Source organism: Bison bison, unplaced genomic scaffold, assembly GCF_000754665.1.
Source record: "Bison bison bison isolate TAMUID 2011002044 unplaced genomic scaffold, Bison_UMD1.0 scf7180017864089, whole genome shotgun sequence".
NCBI classification, from domain to species: Eukaryota; Metazoa; Chordata; class Mammalia; order Artiodactyla; family Bovidae; genus Bison; species Bison bison.
Window position 1 is genome coordinate 3,148,116 of NW_011494661.1, and position 19,960 is coordinate 3,168,075.

The 19,960-nt window shown below is 38.7% G+C and overlaps 1 protein-coding gene across 5 annotated transcripts in view; it reads right to left on the reverse strand.

The window, feature by feature from the left end:
- Positions 1-19,960, reverse strand: part of CADPS2 (Ca++-dependent secretion activator 2) — a 375,512-nt gene that overhangs the window by 13,017 nt on the left and 342,535 nt on the right. For 4 of the 5 annotated variants that reach the window (XM_010838081.1, XM_010838080.1, XM_010838082.1 and 1 more), the window contains one exon: positions 14,684-14,791. In XM_010838081.1, coding sequence (XP_010836383.1) covers positions 14,684-14,791 — 108 coding nt within the window. Of the gene's footprint in view, positions 1-11,961; positions 13,841-14,683; positions 14,792-19,960 lie in introns of those variants that run through there. The other variant, XM_010838083.1, reaches the window with a different exon arrangement.

The window sequence follows — 19,960 nt, forward strand, 5'->3', positions numbered from 1 at the left end:
ATACTCGAATGCTTTTAAAGTGCCATATACTCTAAAACTTAGGAATACTGAGAAAATCTTTTTTCACTGCAACAAAACAATGTGGAAAGAAGATCCTAGTTCATTCATGAAGGGATTCAATCTATATGTACAGTTTTCTTATTTTTTAAATACAGAACATAGAAGAACTTGACTCATGCTTTTTCCCCTTCCGTGTTCAATAAACTCACATTTAGGGCAATTTTCATTTTTTAGTTCGATGAAAGTGAAAGTGAAGTCACTCAGTCGTGCCCGACTCTTTGCGACCCCGTGGACTATAGCCAACCAGGCTCCTCTGTCCATGGGATTCTCCAGGCAAGAATACTAGAGTGGGTTGCCATTTCCTTCTCCAGGGGATCTTTCCAACCCAGGGATCGAACCCAGATCTCCCACTTTGCAGGCAGACGCTTTAACCTCTGAGCCACCAGGGAAGCTCTATGAGCTTCTCTTAGTTCTATGAGGAAGACTGCAAAGCAGAGTTCACGAACACTATGGTGTCTGTTAAGAAGGAGAAAGTGTAAGAAGTGCAAACATGGGAGGTTTGGCATATAGTTGGTTCCTAATAAATGCTTGTTGAATGATGAAACATTTTTCCTACTCTTGAAGTTCAGTACTTTCTTCCATTCTTTTTTAAAATGCATGAATGTAATAACTAAGATGCTTCCAGATGCATTCAACCCTCTTCAATCATAAAACAGGGTAAGTTATATAATAGGGTAAGTTCCAGAAACTGGGGGTTGCACAAGCTTTTTTCCACTCACCTCTATTTTATTAACTCCAAATTTCCTTTCTCCCAAAATATCCTGAAAGTAATATTACTTAACTAGCCTATCTATCCTCACACTACACAAAGAGCATTAAAATCAATACTATTCTTCATTATTCGTTATCATCAAGCAGGCAAATGCCTTTGTAAATTTATTCTGCGGTTCTCTTCCTGGTGCTAAAACGGCCAGGGATTACAAAGTGAAAATTTCAGATCATCAGTTGTTTCCCTCTCCCCTACTTAATGACAAATGATGGAATGCATACTGGTTGGGCTAATCTTTTGACTAATCAATGGTTTGGCTGAACACAGTGGTCAACCCAGTTTTAAGGGTATGTGTACTAGTTTGGGATGCAGACATACACTGTGAATGATTTATTTGGGGATAAGACCTGTTCATTTGGTTCAGTGACTCATTTTGAGTACTATATATAAAAGTTTGGTCAATATTGCATTTAAATCAATAATGTAGGATCTGGATAAAAATAAATTAGACTCCTGCAATTTCTATTGAATGGTACAAGTTTGAGATAAAACCTCAGTCTGAGAATTAACAGTTAGCCAGTCTTTTTGCTTCAGTTTCCTTATAAAAAATAGGAAAAAAGTATTCCAAAGGTCCTCTTCCAGAGTGTTGTAGGGACTGAAATAAACAGTTATCCCTGTGTCTCTGACTCATGGTACACTCTCACAGGAAATGAGTGATCTGCTGCTCTGGTAGATACTGGGTTTCTCTATACCTACAAGTTTTGGGTAAGTCAATCCCTCTCTTGGGACTTTTATCCCCACGTACATTTCATTGGCCGGATTCATGACATTGACGACTCCGTTCAACCATCATTTCTCCTATGAAGCCAACACTATCTCTTACCAGGCAGAATTAGAAGCTCCCATATTTTCTGCCTTTAAATCTCTGTACATGTGTCTGTAGAAATACTGCACAATGTGCTCTATATCTGCCTCAACAGGATGTGAGTATCTATAAGGCAGAAACCGAGTCTTTTTATTAATATCTCTAGACCTTAGCAGGATGTCCAGCACATAACATGTGTTACATATTTTTTGAGGGACTGAATGCTTCTAAAATATCTGGAGATATAAACTGTTACACATATAATAGTGGCAGGGCAGCTTTTCAATAGACAAAGGATAATATCAGAGCCAGAGGAACTGTTGACTTGAATGAAACATTTCATTAACAGCAAAATAATTTAATGAATGCTAAAGTTGCAGGCATCACCAAAAAGTAAACAACTGCAATTGGCTAATGAAATTTAACACACGACTAAAACAGAACTGAAAATGTGACAGTCTAATTTCATTGTAGGTGATGAACTAAGTAAAGGAGAAAGTACTGTAAACTAATGAACCCCCCATGCCTAGGTACATATGAGGGTATCCACATATAGGAAATCAACACTTCACTGGAAGGACTGATACTGAAGCTCCAATAATTTGGCCACCTGATATGAAGAGCCAACTCATTGGAAAAGACCCTGCTGCTGGGAAAGATTGAAGGCAGGAGGAGAAGGAGATGAAAGAGTATGAGATGGTTGGATGGCATCACTGACTCAATGGACATGAGTTTGAGAAAACTCCAGGAGATAGTGAAGGACAGGGAAGTCTGGAGTGCTGCAATTCATGGGATCGCAGTCAGACACAACTTAGCAACTGAAAGCCAACAACACAACATATACATTCTTACACACAAGGATATGATAACATTATATGTGCTCAGAGGTTGATGTGCTCAGCTCCAGACTGGTTTTTCAGAGTCTGTCATGCATGCAGCGGACCACCTTTCTGGCATATGCTCAGGGGTATTAGTAGCTGTTCATGGCAGGTATCAGAGGCCGTGGGGCTACCTAGTGTGGCGCTGTCAGTGCTGCCTCGTGAGTTTTCACCACTAAAGGACATGTCCTGGGGCCTTTAGTGCTTGCTGGTCTTGTGAGAGGTGTATAAAAAAGGCCGAGAACCACCATGCTGTGGCACTGTGACTCAGACTTGAGTCTGAGTGAACATGAAGAGCCCTCCTGGGAGGTGGCATAAGCCTGGGTTTTCAGCAGAGAACCTCTGAAGGGTAGAGAGGGAGAGCGTGCCCTTGTTGCACCGTCATGGCATTTGATATTGTAAGCACTAGAGCTAGGCACAACTGTTGAATCAGCTCTACATCCTGGCAGGTTTCCAATCATCCACTTGCAACAGAGAGAAATAAAAACAAGTTAAAGATATCACTATCTCCTATTTGAAAGCTTTCTAAATTTTAATTCTCCATGGTATACTATTTGAAAAAACAACAACGTCTATTCAGTAGATGAAAATGTGAAACATTTTAATGTACAAGTTAACTTTTTCAAAAGACCCATTTGACCATAAGAATGTAAGTTCCCTTATTAGAGCAGGAACTTGGTCTATCTTACCTAACATTGTATTCTCAGCCTCTAGCAGCACTATGTGGCTTCGAGAAAGTAAATACTAGTTGTAATTTGAATCCTACCGAGTCATTGTGACAGAGATACTCAACGATGTGGGACAAAACCAATGCCTAACCTTTTTTATTTTTTTGGCTGTGGAGCATGTGGGATCTTATTAATAGTTCCCTAACCAAGGATTGAACCTATGCCATCTGCATTGCAAGTGTGGAGTCTTAACCATGGGCCACCAGGGAAGTCTCTGTGCTTAACCTTCCAGTCTCAATATTTACCACCATTTCTTATACATCCTAATTGAAAGACCAATTGGATTTGTTTTCTAGATCTTATGCACCCAAAACATGAAATGAACAATTTGACATTAATAAACATATATTTTATGTGTATAAAATAGACAGTAACTAAGGAGAAAGGAAAGGAAAATGAAGTCGCTCAGTTATGTCTGACTCTTGGCGATCCCATGGACCATAAGCTACCAGGCTCCTCTGTTCATGGGATTATCCAGGCAAGAGTACTGGAGTGGGTTGCCATTTCCTTCTCCAGGGGATCTTCCCGACTCATGGATTGAACCCAGGTCTCCCACGTTGCAGGCAGACACTTTACCATCTGAGCCATCAGGAAAGCCAGAACTAAGAAGAAAGTCAACAAGGAATGTGGGGAGAATATGGAGCCAAATTTATGAGGATCAGTAGAGCAAAAGTATGGGAAAACTTTCCATGAGAATGTATAAATAGGAATGTGTATAGCCACATTCAAATACTACATCCTATTCCTGGCAAATAGAAGGGGAAACAATAGAAAGTAACAGACTTTATTTTGTTGGGCTCCAAAATCACTGCAGATGATGATTGTAGCCATGAAATTAAAAGACACTTGCTCCTTGGGAGAAAGCTATGACAAACATAGATAGCGTATTAAAAAGCAGAGATATCACTTTGCTGACAAAGGCCTGTCTAGTTAAAGCTATGGTTTCTTCAGTAGTCATGTATGGATGTGAGAGTTGGACCATAAAGAAGGCTAAGAGCCAAAGAACTGATGGTTTTGAACTGTGTGTTGATGACTCTTGAGAGTCCCCTGGACTGCAAGGAGATCAAACCAGTCACTTCTAAAGGAAATCAGTCCTAAATATTCATTGGAAGGACTGATGCTGAAGCTGAAGCTCCAATACTTTGGCCACCTGATGAGAAGAACTGACTCATCTGAAAAGACCCTGCTACTGGGAAAGGTTGAAGGCAAGAGGAGAAGGGGGTGGCAGAAGATGCAATGGTTGGATGGCATCACCGACTTGATGGACATGAGTTTGAGTAAGCTTCTGGGAGACAGTGAAGGACAGGGAAGCCTGGCGTGCTGCAGTCCATGGGGTCGCAAAGAGTCAGACAAGACTTAGTGACTGAACCACAATAACAAATTCCTGACTCTAAAAGCCTAAGCGTGACACAGAGCATTTTGAGAAGCTTCAAAGGACAGCCCCTCAAAAGATTAAAGGGCTAGAAAAGGGGCCTATGATGAAAAGTTGAGCAAATAGGGATTATTTATCCTGGAGTAGACAAGGATGACAGGTGTCTTACTAACAGTCTTCATATATAGGAAGGATTATTCCCTAGAGATGCTGGCTACCTGTTTTTTGTTCTCCACTGAGAAGAAAAGGGGAAATGGGCTTAAAAAACAGCATGAAGAATTTAGGTGAGGTAAGGATTAGAACTTGCTTTATTTCAAATAAAACATTTTGCCTATTTTAAGAGAGTGAAATTTAGATGGTGTCTTACTTAGGGCTGGGCTGAGATCAAGAAATTGAGGGCTCTTGAGTTTAGGTAAGTACCTGTGAAAATTGTTTATAGAGTTTCCTTTCAATGAGTTTAACAAACACCCTGTTTTGCCACAATGATGTTGGTTTACTACAACAGCTGCTTCTTGACACAGACTTTGTTTTTAGTTGGACTTAGTCAATGGTGGCATTTTGGCTGCCACTTCTGTGCTCACTTGTGAATGGCACCAACCATGTAGATGAGGCTGCAGGGGAGGCTTGCAGAGGACGTGTTTGATGGAGGAGGAGATCAAAAAACCACCACAGAAAATGGCTTTAAAGCCATGTGTCATTTGCTTATGAAGTCGGGTTTGAAGAGAAGGAGAATGGTAGCCACCATTTCTATGAAAACATCACACTGGCCAACTGATGGCGATGGCTGGTCTCAGGAGAGCCCTGGGTAGTCTCATTAATAGGTCACTGGGAGCCAGCTGCAGTGCAAGTATGCAAAGCCACCGAGGAAAAGCCAGGCTCTGTGTAGAGAAGCAAGAGTTTCCAGACCATCATCCATGTGAAAGCAGCAAGCAATCAATACTAAATAACTTTTGAACTGCTCAACATGTTGCTTGTAATTATTTCAACTATCTTTGATAAAATCAGGAGGGGGAATATTCTGATTTCTTCCATGACTATTAAGTTACTGTCACTGGCTTGGGTGAATGAAAGTAAATACACATTTATGCATTTGATGTTTAGAAAAATTTCTTGAGGAAAATGCAAGTTTTGACATCTTCGATTCATCAGAGAGAGTTTTACCATGGTGAAGTGATTTTAAGTGATCAACCCCAATTTTTTTTCCCTCCTATTCAAGCAAAAACCTCAGATCAGTTCACAAGTGAGATTTTTTTTTTTTAAATTCTGAGCACAATTAAAGGTGAGTTAAGGCTCTGGTGGAAATCTAAAGAGCATCAGCAAAATCTGAGCACTGCTCAGCTTTTGAATTGCTTTTCTACTTTTTAGTTCTTTTAAATGGTTTTCTATGGCAGGAACATTTTTCTTAATTAGTCACAGCTAATTAGTGTTCTGGCATAGACAAGTAATCAGAAATGTCAGAGCTGCAAGGCTACATCTCCCTAATCCTTTGATAATAATTTAGCCTCCTGGGAGGGCCCCAAGCTGCGGTAAGTAGTGACTGACAATAAGGCAAAATTAGGTGGGCAGCAGACCATTAGGATAGAAAAATAAAAAGCACTACCCGATCCTGCTGAGCACCATCAGGCAACTAACTGCACTGCCAGATGAGGTGCCTGTTTAAGCCTGTGTTGTTAATTAGCCTGATTCTACCAGACCTGCCACATATGTCCAGGTGCCTCATGCAAAGATGTGTATTTCTGGGCATGTGCCAAATGACAATTGTGTCTCGTGATCACATTTCAAGAATCTAAGGGAGAAGTCCACATACTTCTTGAAGATTCTTTTGAATTATCAAAGAAATAAGATCAACCAGCTACAATACATTTTTTTTCTGGTGGAGTTTCTTTTAGGCAATTAGGCGTGCTTAGCTCAGGTTTCTTAGGTCTTCATTCACCAACAGCTTAGATTCAAATGAGGGCCTTTGGTCATGAGGAGCCGCGTCTGGACTTGCCAAAGTTATTCTGGCGCACACTGTACATCTAAAGTAGATTCTTTCATAAATTCTTATACTTACAAATGATAACTCAATATTAAAATAAAGATGATTAACTAAAATGAATGAGACAGCTGTAATTTGAGAGCAGAGGTTTTGAAGAGAAATAAACTTGGCGGGGGGGAAGCAGGTAAGGAGCAAGGTTTGTATGCCATTTACTAAAGCAGACGTGACCATATACAGAACAAGTGTTGACTACAACTGTTTTAAAAGAGGTCAAACAACTTCTATGTGAGTACAAATACTGTGGATAAAATAAAGTGGGAACAAATACATATAATTACATTAAAAAACACCCCCTGGAAAACAGTATATTAAAGCTGCTAAATAAGAAATTGTTAAAATGTAGGAGAGGCGACATGCCAGTCCTATGAACATGGATAAGAAACAGTCAAGCTTCTGATCTACTTTTAGTGCACAAGGTGACCCCAGGGTACATGACATAACAGTGGGTAGAAATAAATGATCTTAGTCTCAAGTACATCACTGAGCTTACATTCATCTTTTCTAGTGATGGAAAAGCAAAATAATGGTTAGGACATGAGAGTGATAGCAATATTTGATTTTGATTGTTGATAGGAAAATCATGGATGGGTCCAAGTTAATGTTTTATATTTGACTTCTTTTTACATAGAGACAACATTGAAGAGAAAATACTCTGTAATCAGAATCTATACTGATTTAGTGGTTCCCAGCCTTTTTGGCACCAGGGACTGGTTTCGTGGAAGACAATTTTTCTATGGACTAGGGAGAGGGGTACAGTTTTGGAATGATTCAAGAAGATTACATTTATTGTACCCTGTATTTCCATTATTATCACATCAGCTCCACCTCAGATCAGCAGGCACTAGATCCCTGAGGTTGGGGACCCTTGGATATAACAATTTGTTTGTCAATTGAAAGTGAAATAACATTGAAAAGAGGAAAACTGTTATTTTAAAATCGACAGTCATATATGAGTGAATGTATCTATCATATTATGGAATTATAAGAAATGCAAGAAGGCAAAGAAGCCCTCTGGGTCTTACTGGGTTCCAGCTTTTGTTTATAATGAGGCTGATTACACATACAAAGAAATTCATCCAAGGAATATGACTGAAAAAGTAGATGGTCAGTTCTAATATATTCTACTGTCTATTAATAGCAGCCATTCTTACTCTTGTTTTGTGGATTTCAAGTATTTCTGGCAAACCAATGAAACAAATTTAATTTTTAAATAAGAATAGTAGCATCAATCTTACTGAGGATGAATAAATTCTTGAATCAAAAAGATTGGGCACGGGTGTGAAACACAGAACTCTAAAACTCTGAGTCCAGAGTTTTTTTATTTGGGAGTCCAGAGATAAACAAGAGGTAGAAGTGCAAAATTAGTTTTATTTTGAAAAGCATATTCACTTGCAAGAGTTTCATTTTTTCCCCTTCTTACCATATCTTAAAATGGCCATGAAACTCACTGACATTTTTGAAGTCAGTTTTACTTAAAATGCTTAGAGTTTCTTTACCAAAAAGAATCCTTTTCAAGGAAAGTCCTGAAAATTAATCCTTTACAAAGCACTATGTGGATGAATATCACTGATTAACTATCATTTAAAGGATTACTTTTAACTTTAGAAGACATCACAACACAATTAAAAAAAAATCTCGTTGAGATGAAACTCCTCAACAATTAAATATTTAATCAGTTTATAACACAAGAGAATGCTTAATCTGCATGATTTACCAATTAAAGACTGCACCCTGATGTGTCTTCAGCAACATGAGCGCTAAAACAAAATTGTCTCAGAGGGTCTCAAGATGGGCAATGCTTTGTAAAGGCACAAACGTTTAGAGAGTTAGGTGGGTTCAGTGTCTCTCCCAGACAACGAGATGCACTTCTGTTGACCTCTACTAGCCTCAGCATTTGGGATATTCTTGGACATTATAAGTGACCACAGAGGGTGCTCTTGTGACAATTACTGTGAGCGTCAGTTTTGATTTCTGAAACATCATGACTTTTCAACCCAGAGACTCAAAGCTCTCTGGGAAAGTGTCCAGCGTCTCTGCTGACCCATGGGTACCTGGGGCAAGCTCTGTGTTTCCTGAAACCTGACAGCGTGAGAAGAAACCTCATCGGAGGCATTAAAAATGGGACTTGTGCTGCATGCTCAGTTGTATCTGACTCTCTGCAACCCTATGGACTATAGCCTGCCAGGCTCCTCCATCCATGGGATTTTAAAGGCAAGAATTCTGGAGTGGGTTGCCATTCCCTTTTCCAAAAAAAGAAAAGCATTGCCATGGTTTTACATTGGGATCAGACAAGTTGTAAATGGCTTTGATTTGCTAGCATTTTTTAAACAGCTACTGACAATGATGTTTTATAAGTTGGGATAAGAGAGATTACCTCTAAAGCAGAACTTCTTCTGGTAAATCCATATTCTCTTCTGCTAGAGAACTTCCTTTAAAGTTCACTGACTCAGATAAGACACAGTTTTTTAATGTGTCTTAAGGTAAATTTCACATGTGAGATTTTTTTTTCCCATTGGCTAAATTCAAAATACAATGATAATCACTAAGTTTAATTATTTTCTTTTTCAAAAGTATAGTCAAAGCTATGGTTTTTTTCCAGTAGTCATGTATGGATGTCATTGGAAAAGATCCTGATTCGGGAAAAGATTGAAGGCATAAGAAGAAAGGGGTGGCAGAGGATAAGATGGTTAGACAGCATCTTGACTCATTGGACATAAATCTGAGCAAATTCCAGGAGACAGCAAAGGACAGGGAAGCCTGGCATGCTGCAGTACACGGGGTCACAGAGTTGGACATGACTTAGTGACCAACAAACAAAATAGTTGCTATGTAATATTATATTAAGGCTTCCCAGGTGGCACTAGTCACAAAGAACTCTCCTGCCAATGGAGGAGACATAAGAGATGTGGGTTCAGTGCTTGGGTTGGGAAGATCCCTTGGAGGAGAACATGGCAATCCACTCTAGTATCCTTGCCTAGAGAATCCCATTGACAGAGTAGCCTGGCAGGCTATACACCACAGGGTCGCAAAGAGTCAGACAGGACTGAAGCAACTTAACACACACAATATTGTATATTACAGGTGTACATGTAGTAATTTACAATTTTTAAAGGTTATACTACATTCAGGGAAGCCCGGCTGCTGCTGTCTATGGAGTCACCAAGAGTCAGACATAACTTAACGACTGAACAACAACAGTTGCTATAAAATACTGGCTTTATTTCCCATGTTGTACAATATAAGCTACAAGAATATATTGTGCAATTCCGGGAATATTATATTCACATATAGATTTCAGTATGTGTATCACTTGACAAGCAAAGACAGCCTCCGTTTAAGATATTCTGGTCATTCTGAAAGACTTAACATGAATACAGAATATACAGGTTCCAACTATTTTTCTACCTGTAGGACTCAGAACCATGGTGGTAGCTGTATAGAATATCAAATGGCATTCCTTATGTAGAATCTCTTTTCTACTCATCTACAGTAACTGCTACTGCTTCTTGCTTTCACCTGGCCATCACAAAAACACCTTAGAACTGTCTGCTACTCCGGGGTGCAAGACTTGGCATGCAAACAACCCAGTAACTTTTGTTGCCACTGCTGAAATTAAAACTATTTAAAATCTGGAGGGGATTTCAGAAACCATCTGGAGTTCTAGATCAACTTCTTTGGTTTACATGTGCTATCTATACTGAGTTTCAGCCAGGTGACAGAACTTCTTGAAGTGCACTTATCCAGTCAATGGCAGAACTATGGCTAGAACTCAGGTTTCTAGATTCCTGGTCCAGTCCTCTTCCTCCAAACACTGTTTTATCATTTCAAATTCTGTAAATCTGAAGCTGTTGTTCAGTCACTCAGTCATGTCTGACTCTTTGCGCCCCATGGACTGTAGCACTCCAGGCTTCCCCGTCCTTCACCATCTCCCAGAGCTTGCTCAAACTCATGTCCACTGAGTTGGAAGTATGGTAGGCATAAGATGGACTTTGAAACTAGAGTGACACAATTTCAAAGTCTGATTTAGTATGTAACAAGTCTTTTATCATCTCTGGATGAGACATTTCTTAACCTGAAAATAAGGCTAAAATGGGGGTGACAGCATCTACCCACATGGCTTCCCAGGTGGCACCAGTGGTTAAAGAACTCACTTGCAATGCAGGGGACAAAGGAGACACAGGTTCAATCCCTGGGTTGGGAAGATCCCATGGAGAAGGAAATGGCAACCCACTCCAGTATTCTTGTCAGAAGAATTCCATGGACAGAGGAGCTTGGTGGGCTACAGTCCATAGGGTCACAAAGAGTAGAACATGACTAAAGTGACTTGGCATGCATGCAAGCATCTACCTAGGTTAGAGATGATACAGGTCAAGAACCTAGCACCTTTCCTGGTACATGGAGGTGCCCTAGGAATAGCAGTGATGACAGGTAAGGCCACAGGTATAATTTTGACACTTTGAAAAAATCAGGAATGTACTGGGTTGGCCAAAAAGTTTGTTCAGTTTTAAGTAACAATAAAAGTCATATTTTTTCATTTTCACGATGAATTTTACTGAACAATGTATTCACTAACTGAACAACATTTTGGCCAATCTAATATCTTAGTCAAACCCAGTACCTTCTGTTAAATATGGTATCTGCCATCATTTAGTGAACATTTTTCTGAAGTTATTTCTGTTTAAAACAGAAAGTGTTTTATAAGTTTAACTTATGGAGCAAAGCAGAATGTCTTGATATCTGTTCTGATATTAATCATGATCTTCAAATGATACTTTAGTTTTAATATTTCAAGATTTGACCTAAAAGTCTAAGATTATCCTATTTACGGCCTTTTAGATAATATATATTTTAGTCACCTCCCTCTTTCACACATTGAAGAAACCAAAAAACTTCCATAGAAGCTAAAACAATAATCACAGCAATGTAGGATGCTCAGAAAGAAGGGTGATGGCGTATGGCTGTGTGGGCTGCTCATGGACAATGATGGAGGTAAAGTTCCCCTTCATGGTACAGCCCCAAAACCGTGGACACAAATCTAGGGCAGTGTCCATCTTTTTGGACCTTAGTCAGTGGTACAACTATTTAAACAGAACCCTAAGGTATTTAGTCAGAAACATTAGGAACTATTATCGGGCTTCCCAGGTGGCGCCAGTGGTAAAGAACCTGTCAGCCAATGCAGGAGACAGAAGAGGTTTGAGCCCCTGGTCAGGAATATTCCCCCGGAGAAGGGAATGGCCACCCACTCCAGTATTCTTGCCTGGGAAATCCCATGGACAGAGGAGCCTGGAGGGCTACAGTCCATAGGGTTGCAAAGAGTCAGACACGACTGAGCACATATCTCCCTTCAAATTAGGAACTATTAAGATGCTTCATTAATCAAAAAGATTTTAAGACCAGGAACACCACAAGTAATTTATTATTACTCTTAGGACAAGTTTCACAGAATTTTCAGCAGTCTTTTCCATGCATGGGGCATCACGCAGAAAAAGATTCTTTAGTAAAACACCTGATTTCTTTTTTAAAGCATTGGTATTGGAGGCAGGGTCAGTGCTTTGTAGAATAATTGATTTATATAGAAATATTAGTATATATTCTGAAATGAAGCAAATTTCTTTTGGATAAAAAGCATATCCTTTATAAGGAATGAAGCTCTCTTACTGTAGCCCCTGTACTCTTATCTGGGTTGGTTAAAACCACTATATAATGACTCACTGCTGTGTGCGTGCGTGTGTGTACACATTTTCCTTTGCATCTGAAGGTGGGAGGCTCCATTCCCTTACTTACTCAGGAAACACTTTAATTGGAATAGCAAAAGTTTGTCACTGATGCCTGAATAAAATTGTTCCTTTCAATCTTTTATCTGTAATAGACTCAGGTTGCTAACAGTATTTATAGGGTCATTATTTTCAACTGCTTCTTGACACCTAACAATATTATTTTAAGCTACAGCCAAGTGGATTTCCAATAATTATATAATGTCTCTTGGTAATGATTTGTTGCTTAAGATACACATTCTACTTTACCTTTCAACACATACTTGATAACCTCTCATTTACTAACTGTAATTGAGGCAAATTCAGTCTTGGCTAATTAGGGGCTCTTAGTACCCCCTCATCTATGTTATTCTTGATGACATATCAATAGAATTAGAGTCTACTTTTTTGTTTTTAATTACAGTAATACAAGTGTGCAACTTAAAATTATTAGAATGTTTAAGGACACTGTAACTATTTTACAAATAACAAGTCCAATGTCCTACTGGGGATATTCAAAATGACAAAACCTTCACAACCAAAACAGAATGGTTTTTGGTTATGGGTTCCTTTTAGAAGCAAACCCAAGCCATGTCTGATGCTTAGGCATTGGCAGGAAAGCGCAATATACACCTACAGCCACGACAATAGAATAAGCACATCATTTTAATGTTGGCCTCTTGGCATCTACTTTAGTTAGCTCCCTTTGTTAACTGCTGCCATACAAAAGTCTCAAAAGAAGTTTGGTGAATGGACGGGAGTTGAAGTGGGAAATATTTTCATGAAGAAAGAAATTCTACCTCTGTTACAAACTGAGGATGAGTTCTGTAGTAAAAAGGTCACCAAGACAAAAAATTGAAGATGTTAAGAACTGTGTAACACAGAGAGACACACACACAGACACGCGTAGAATGTATTTGTAGAATGACTGTACCATTTTTTCAACACAGAAAATGTGCTTCCACTATACCAAGAAGAAACACAATGGGAATAACACAAACTCTTCTTTTCTGTTCAACAGTTTTGAAAATTACCACATAAGCAAAAAAAAAGTAAAAGAGAACTTGGAAGTGAAACATATGCTCGTAAATTCAGAGCAATACCAAATGGAAGCAGAAGTTGCTAATACGGTTTCAGTATTTTGTAAAAGAGCCAGCTGGATGGATGATAATTTTTCTACCCCTGCAGGGCATCAAAGCTTTTCGGAAATCATTCTCTTCACACATATTAACACTTAGCTTATTAAAACAGATGATACTTTTATTGTAAAACAGCCCGGGTAGAGGCTAGAAACATAAAATACGAAAGAGAAGGCTCATTGTGACCACCCAACCTGACAAACAGCAAATACTGGCATAGACCATGGTGGAGAGGATGACGCGGCAAGACCTCCTGTAACTGCCACAGCTGAAGTGTCACCACGAAGCCCGTGAATTGCTGTTGTGAAAACATGTGCAGTAACTTGCATAATTAAATGAAACTGCCAGAAAAGCATTTCTAAAATGCAGAGAAGATGTACATAAATAAATACAGTTCAGAGCAAATATTACATGTCAGAATCAGCAACGGAATGGATTATGCAAAGTTATGTCATCAGCAAAGTACCATTTCCTTTGAACTGACTGCTGCCTAATTACAAAAAAGTGACAACATTGTTATTGAAATGGACTGCTCTCTTAGTCTCTTTTACAGATACTCAGTGGATGAAACTTGTGGATCAAGGCAGCTAAAACTACAACCTCCCCTTCCTAGGAGCTGCCATGCCTCTGTGAAGACCTCCACGAGACCGGAGCAGCATTCTATCTGTTAGCAAACCTTAGTGCTGGAAAACAAGATGAAAAGGCACACTAACAGTGCATGGCAGATATCTGGCTTTACTGAGATTTATTTCTTTGTTTGCATGAAGAATATCATATTGACTTAAGAAAAACTTTTATAGTAGGGGCCGAATACATTACCGTATGATTCTGTTTACAGATTGCAGCAAAGGCAATTGATGTAAGCTGTACACAATGGTAAACTGGATATCATCTTGCTTGCTAAAATGAACCTTCAAATGATTTTGAGATTCTCATTCTAATAGAGACAATTTCAAGTATAGGAAAAAAAATCTATTAAAACTTCTGTCAGCAGTCTAAGAAACAAAACAATAAACTATTAGCTGTGTAGAAGAAAAAAAAAGGAAAGAAAAAGTGATTTGCAGACACAGCCTCAAAATGCAACTTTTCCCTTCGCAGTACATCTACAATGCCAGCTGGCTCTGGAAGAGTAGCTACTTACATCGAACAACTTTTCTATGTACATTTCCTCATTGACCTTTTCTCGAAGAATGTCTTGATTTTGCCGAACAAACATAATATAGGTATCTGCCAGATCCATTCCTGGTTTCTGTTGTGAGGAAAAAGCACGAGGAATAGAACAATATTAGGTTTTGATTGTGAAAATTTATTTAATCACCACCCTAGAAAAGCATTCATTATATCATTTCAAAAGTTACACTAGAAAAATATGCTTAAGATCAACAATTGTCGTCGTTCAGTTGCCTAGTCGTGTCCGACTCTTTGTGACCCTATGGACTGCAGTACTCCAGGCCTCTCTGTCCCTCACCGTCTCCTGAAGCTTGCCCAAGTTCATGCACATTGCATCAGTAATTAAAAAAAAAAGATCAACAATGGACACCTTCAAACTCCATAATTAAAGTAAATAAAAGTTTATTATTGAGGTCTATAACTTAAGGTCATAGTTATTGTTCATCATTTAAATGATTAGAAATATGTGGTTGTAAGATAGTAGATACCTTTTTAAAAAATGGCTACCTTGCAAAGCCAATACGCTGAGTATAAATAGATAAATTTTTCCAAAAACTCCCATAATCAATAATCATTTCTTAAGCGCAACTACAACTTCTTTTTCATCATTTCTGGCTTGTTTATCCATATATATATTTAAAAAATGTTAGCTTTCCTTGGGTTGCCTTCCTCAACTACTATGGGTGTTCAAGGAATAGAAAATAAGTTTTCTTATTAGGAAGATATTGAACAAAAAACATTTAATGCATTACAAAATGAAATGCAAATCAAAATTTTGTGGGTTATCCATGGCTTCTGCTCATCCATGTTTATCAATACTACCTCAAGGACTTATTTTAGAAATGTGATAAGACTATGGATGAACTAGTCTCCCATGAAGAGCCAAAGGTGTGGACTAGCTAACTTTCCAAAGTTATCCAACATTTCACATCTTCTAATGTTAGATGAGACAGGGCAGTTAATAAAAGTCCTCCTTGCTATGGAATCTACAAAATCTGCACAAGGAGGGGACAGAACTCTGAATGGTTCCTAAGGAGTATTCCTTCTAAACTTATCTTTAGTTCTTTATAGAGTTTCACATAGCTTGACTAGATGATTTGTATACTCTATACCTGGAGTTGATTCATAGTCTGTACTGAGTTATTCATTTAATTAGAATAGGGCAATAATATGATGAAATGGTAAAACTGATGCCCAAATAAGTCAGTCAGTTGTGTATCATTTCATATCTGTAGGATGCACTTATATAAGCCATCAATGGACTCTTCACAAAAGTAAATAACATAAGGAAATCAGATGAAAGAGGATGTGAATCATTTAACTATTCAGGAAGATCCCCTGGAGAAGGAAACGGCAAACCACTCCAGTACCCTTGTCTGGAAAATCCCATGGATAGAGGAACCTGGTGGGCTGCAGTTCATGGGGTTTCAAAGAGCTGGGCATGACTGAGTTACTAACACACTGCAGGAAAGACAAGATATACCTCTGAGTGATGTTAGGACAGTGGTCATGCCTTTTCCTTAAATGAAAGACAGAAAGTTCTTATCACTTCTTTTTTTTGGGGGGGAGGGATAATAGTTTATATACAATGATAAAACTGCCCATCTCTTAACGAGTGCACAGTGCAGACATTGGCATATCTCACTGATAAAAATTAATTTGACTTTTTGCTAATGAAGTTATTTCTGGGCAATGAAAATCCCAGGAAGTACTTACTGTTCTTATACTTAGCCTAAAGGGAAATTTATATCACATACACTGAAGGATACTTTCAAACATAACTTTGATATAACAAAATTCAAGACTAGTTATAACCAGAAACAACTATTTATATAAACGTCTTTATTAATCTTTCCTTCAAGAGCATTCCTACACAATGCAGAAAATATATTCCAAACTTCCCAAACTCATTTTGCTGTTTTTCTACATAATTCTCACCAGCAGTGTTTGAAAGTTTAAATAATTGCAAGGGTACTCAAGAGAAACCTAGGCGATTTTCTTCTTTGGGGGCAAGTGGTGTTATACTGAGATTTCCAGTGAAAAGGCAGGGTAATTTGTACAGGATTATTAGCTACTATTAACAGCTGAAGCCCGTAAGATAAGGATCTCTCTCCGTGTCTCTCAAACTTTGTCAAAACACTAAAAATTAGTACATTCAGAAAACATACTGCTGCAGAATGAAAATGACAGAATAATTTTCTATGTATGATAACAAGTCAGTTCCACCTGTGAGTTTCAGTCAAGTGTGTGGAAAGGAAACGCTATGATATGTATAATTCCAAGGCAGCAGGGTTTTGCCCAGCTGGACTGAGAGTTAAAGAATAAACACAGGAGAGGCTTGCCTCCTCCACCGTTTCTCCTCACCCCACCCCATTTTTATTTCTGCCTTTCAAAAGAGGAGTATGCTTATACGTTTACACTAGTTAAACACTGGACCCATCAGACTCGCTGGAAACTGAGTTACAGCCAGATGAAATGGAGAATGATGCCTTTATACATCTGCCACAGACTCGGAAGGTAATTTTCTGTTTTCTTGATCACTTTTAAGATAACATTAGACATCATGAAACATTGTCCAGGAAAAACGTATCTTTTGCCACCTGAAACTAACAGACACTTTACAATTTAAGCCTAAAAGAAAACTCTGTGCTGTTCCCTTTGGCAGACAGAAGGGCTGTTAATACTGAAATGTGTAAGCTGAGACAGTTCTACAACTAAGAAAATTAGAATCCCTGGTTGGGGGTGTGAAGTAAGGCTCATTTAAGTTTATTTCAACAAATTAAGTGTCGTCTTTTTCTTCTTGAAATTACATTTTCTCCCCTTTGGCAAATTAAGCTCCGCTTGCCTAGTAAACACAACCTACAATTTTTGCATTCCTCATTAGCATTATTTCTTCCTTTATCTTTGAGCTGTTTACCTATTCTTGAAACTGTGACATACGGGAATTTCACACCTAGTGAATATATTTTCATGTAGCTTGTGGCATGAGACTATAATCATTAAAAGAATATACACAAGTAAGAATAACTGCAACAGCTGGTGACATTTACCAATTAGAATTATAGTTCTTTAAAACACTTTATCGTTCCTTTGGTGTATGAAGGGTAATTATCTCTGATAAATTGCTGAAAAAGATATAATTTTCCTTTTAAACAGTTTCTACTTACAGTACAAATGTGTTTGGATAGAAGACATTATTGCTGGCTCAGTGCTCCTTCGTGCTAAGACTCTTGCTTTATGGCAGTGAAATTTACATACTTTGGAAGTCACTGTGTCTCATTCCATTAATAACATTATCTTATTAGGAAATAAAGTTTAGTTAGGAAACAAAAACTGAACACACTTGGTTCAGTTTTCATTTTCTGGTACGTAAATGAAAGGCATGCATGTGACGGCATCAGCCAGACAGAACCCTGCTACGCATTTTGGTGCAAGTGGGTGTCCTCAATCTTATCAAAGGAACAGCCGGTTCAACTTCAACAACTGCAGATTTGGATGAATTTTTATCAAGAATATTACGTTCTAGAGAGGAACACTTAGAAATGTTTTCTATATCGGTAATTATCAGTTCAGCCGCTCAGTCGTGTCTGACTCTTTGCGGCCCCATCGACTGCAGCACACCAGGCTTCCCTGTCCATCACCAACTCCCGGAGCTTGCTCAAACTCTTGTCCGTCGAGTCAGTGATGCCATCCAACCATCTCATCCTCTGTCATCCCCTTCTCCTCCTGCTTTCAATCTTTACAAGCAGCAGGATCTTTTCCAATGAGTCAGTTCTTTGCATCAGGTGGCCAATGTATTGGAGTTTCATCTTCAGCATCAGTCCTTCCAATGAATATTCAGGACTGATTTCTGATTTCCTTTAGGATGCACTGGTTTGATCTTGCAGTCTAAGGGACTCTCAAGAGTCTTCAACATGGCAGTTCAAGAGCATCAACTCTTTGGTGCTTAGCTTTCTTTATAGTTCAACTCTCACATCCATACATGACTACTGGAAAAATCATAGCTTAGACTAGATGGACCTTTGTTAGCAAAGTAATTTGTAATTATAGTTTTCTTAACAAAGGAGAAAATAACGATTAAAGACCATATAGTAAGCACATGCGTGTTAAGTTGCTTCAGTTGGTTCCAACTCTTTGTGACCCTATGGACTATAGCCCACCAGGCTATTCTGTCCATGGGATTCTTCAGGCAAGAATACTGGGTGGGTTGCCATGCCCTCCTCCAGGGGATCTTCCTGACTCAGGGATTTAACCTGTGTCTCTTATGTCTCTTGCATTTGCAGGAGGGTTCTTTACCACCAGTGCATCTGGGAAGCCCTGTAGCAAGCACATTATGTATAAAATACTGGGTCTCCTGCATTGCAGGCAGATTCTTTACCATCTGAGGCACCAGGAAAGCCCTAAATACCCCTAAAAGAGAGTCAATGTTGTTTTCCATTCTCCACTTAAACCTTTGAGATCCTCAGTTCCCTAAGCACTAACTTCTCCGTCTTGCTTTTTAGGGTAGTAATCTCTAAATCAAAATAAGACTTCCTGGATTACTTTTAAGTTGATTCAGAAAAGAACAGAATGTGGCTAATGAAATGACAGTAAAAGGTAAAACATCTAAAAAATTCCCCCAGGGGCATAAAGAAATCAATACATATGGAAGAGAGTAGAGTATGGAAAGGTGAGTTCCTCTGACTTGGGCCGCATAAGAAACAGAATACACCAGCAAGTGAATGTGTTTAAGTAAGGGTGCAGACTCCAGCAAATTTTCTTCCAGTGTTAATCACTAGTTAACTTAGTGAGATGAACACGCCGTTCAAAAAAAGGAAAGAAAAAAATTCCTCGTTAATTATATGCTACAAATGCTCTTACTTCCTGCCGCTGCACCTAATTCCACAGGTGCAAGTCTCCACTTTCCTCATTCACGGGTAGGTGGGTGCAGGGCTGCAGACATTTTTCACAGCTACAGATTTAGATACAGAAGAAGCCGCTTAACCTTCCACGGAAGGTTAACAATACACTATGCAAACACTGTCATGGTGTCTATTTAACAAGGAGACAGATTTTTAAATATACTATTCTCGTCTCAAAGATTAATAGAAGCTACAGTCTAATTGACTTAATTTGAAAGTGCACATCTCATAACCTAGAAAAGCCTGCCTTGAAGAAACAATCAAGAGTGGAACTCTGATATCTTGATTTATGATAATCTGCGTGCTTCATAAATGAAATACCTGCACCTGGTCATTATTTTAATTTG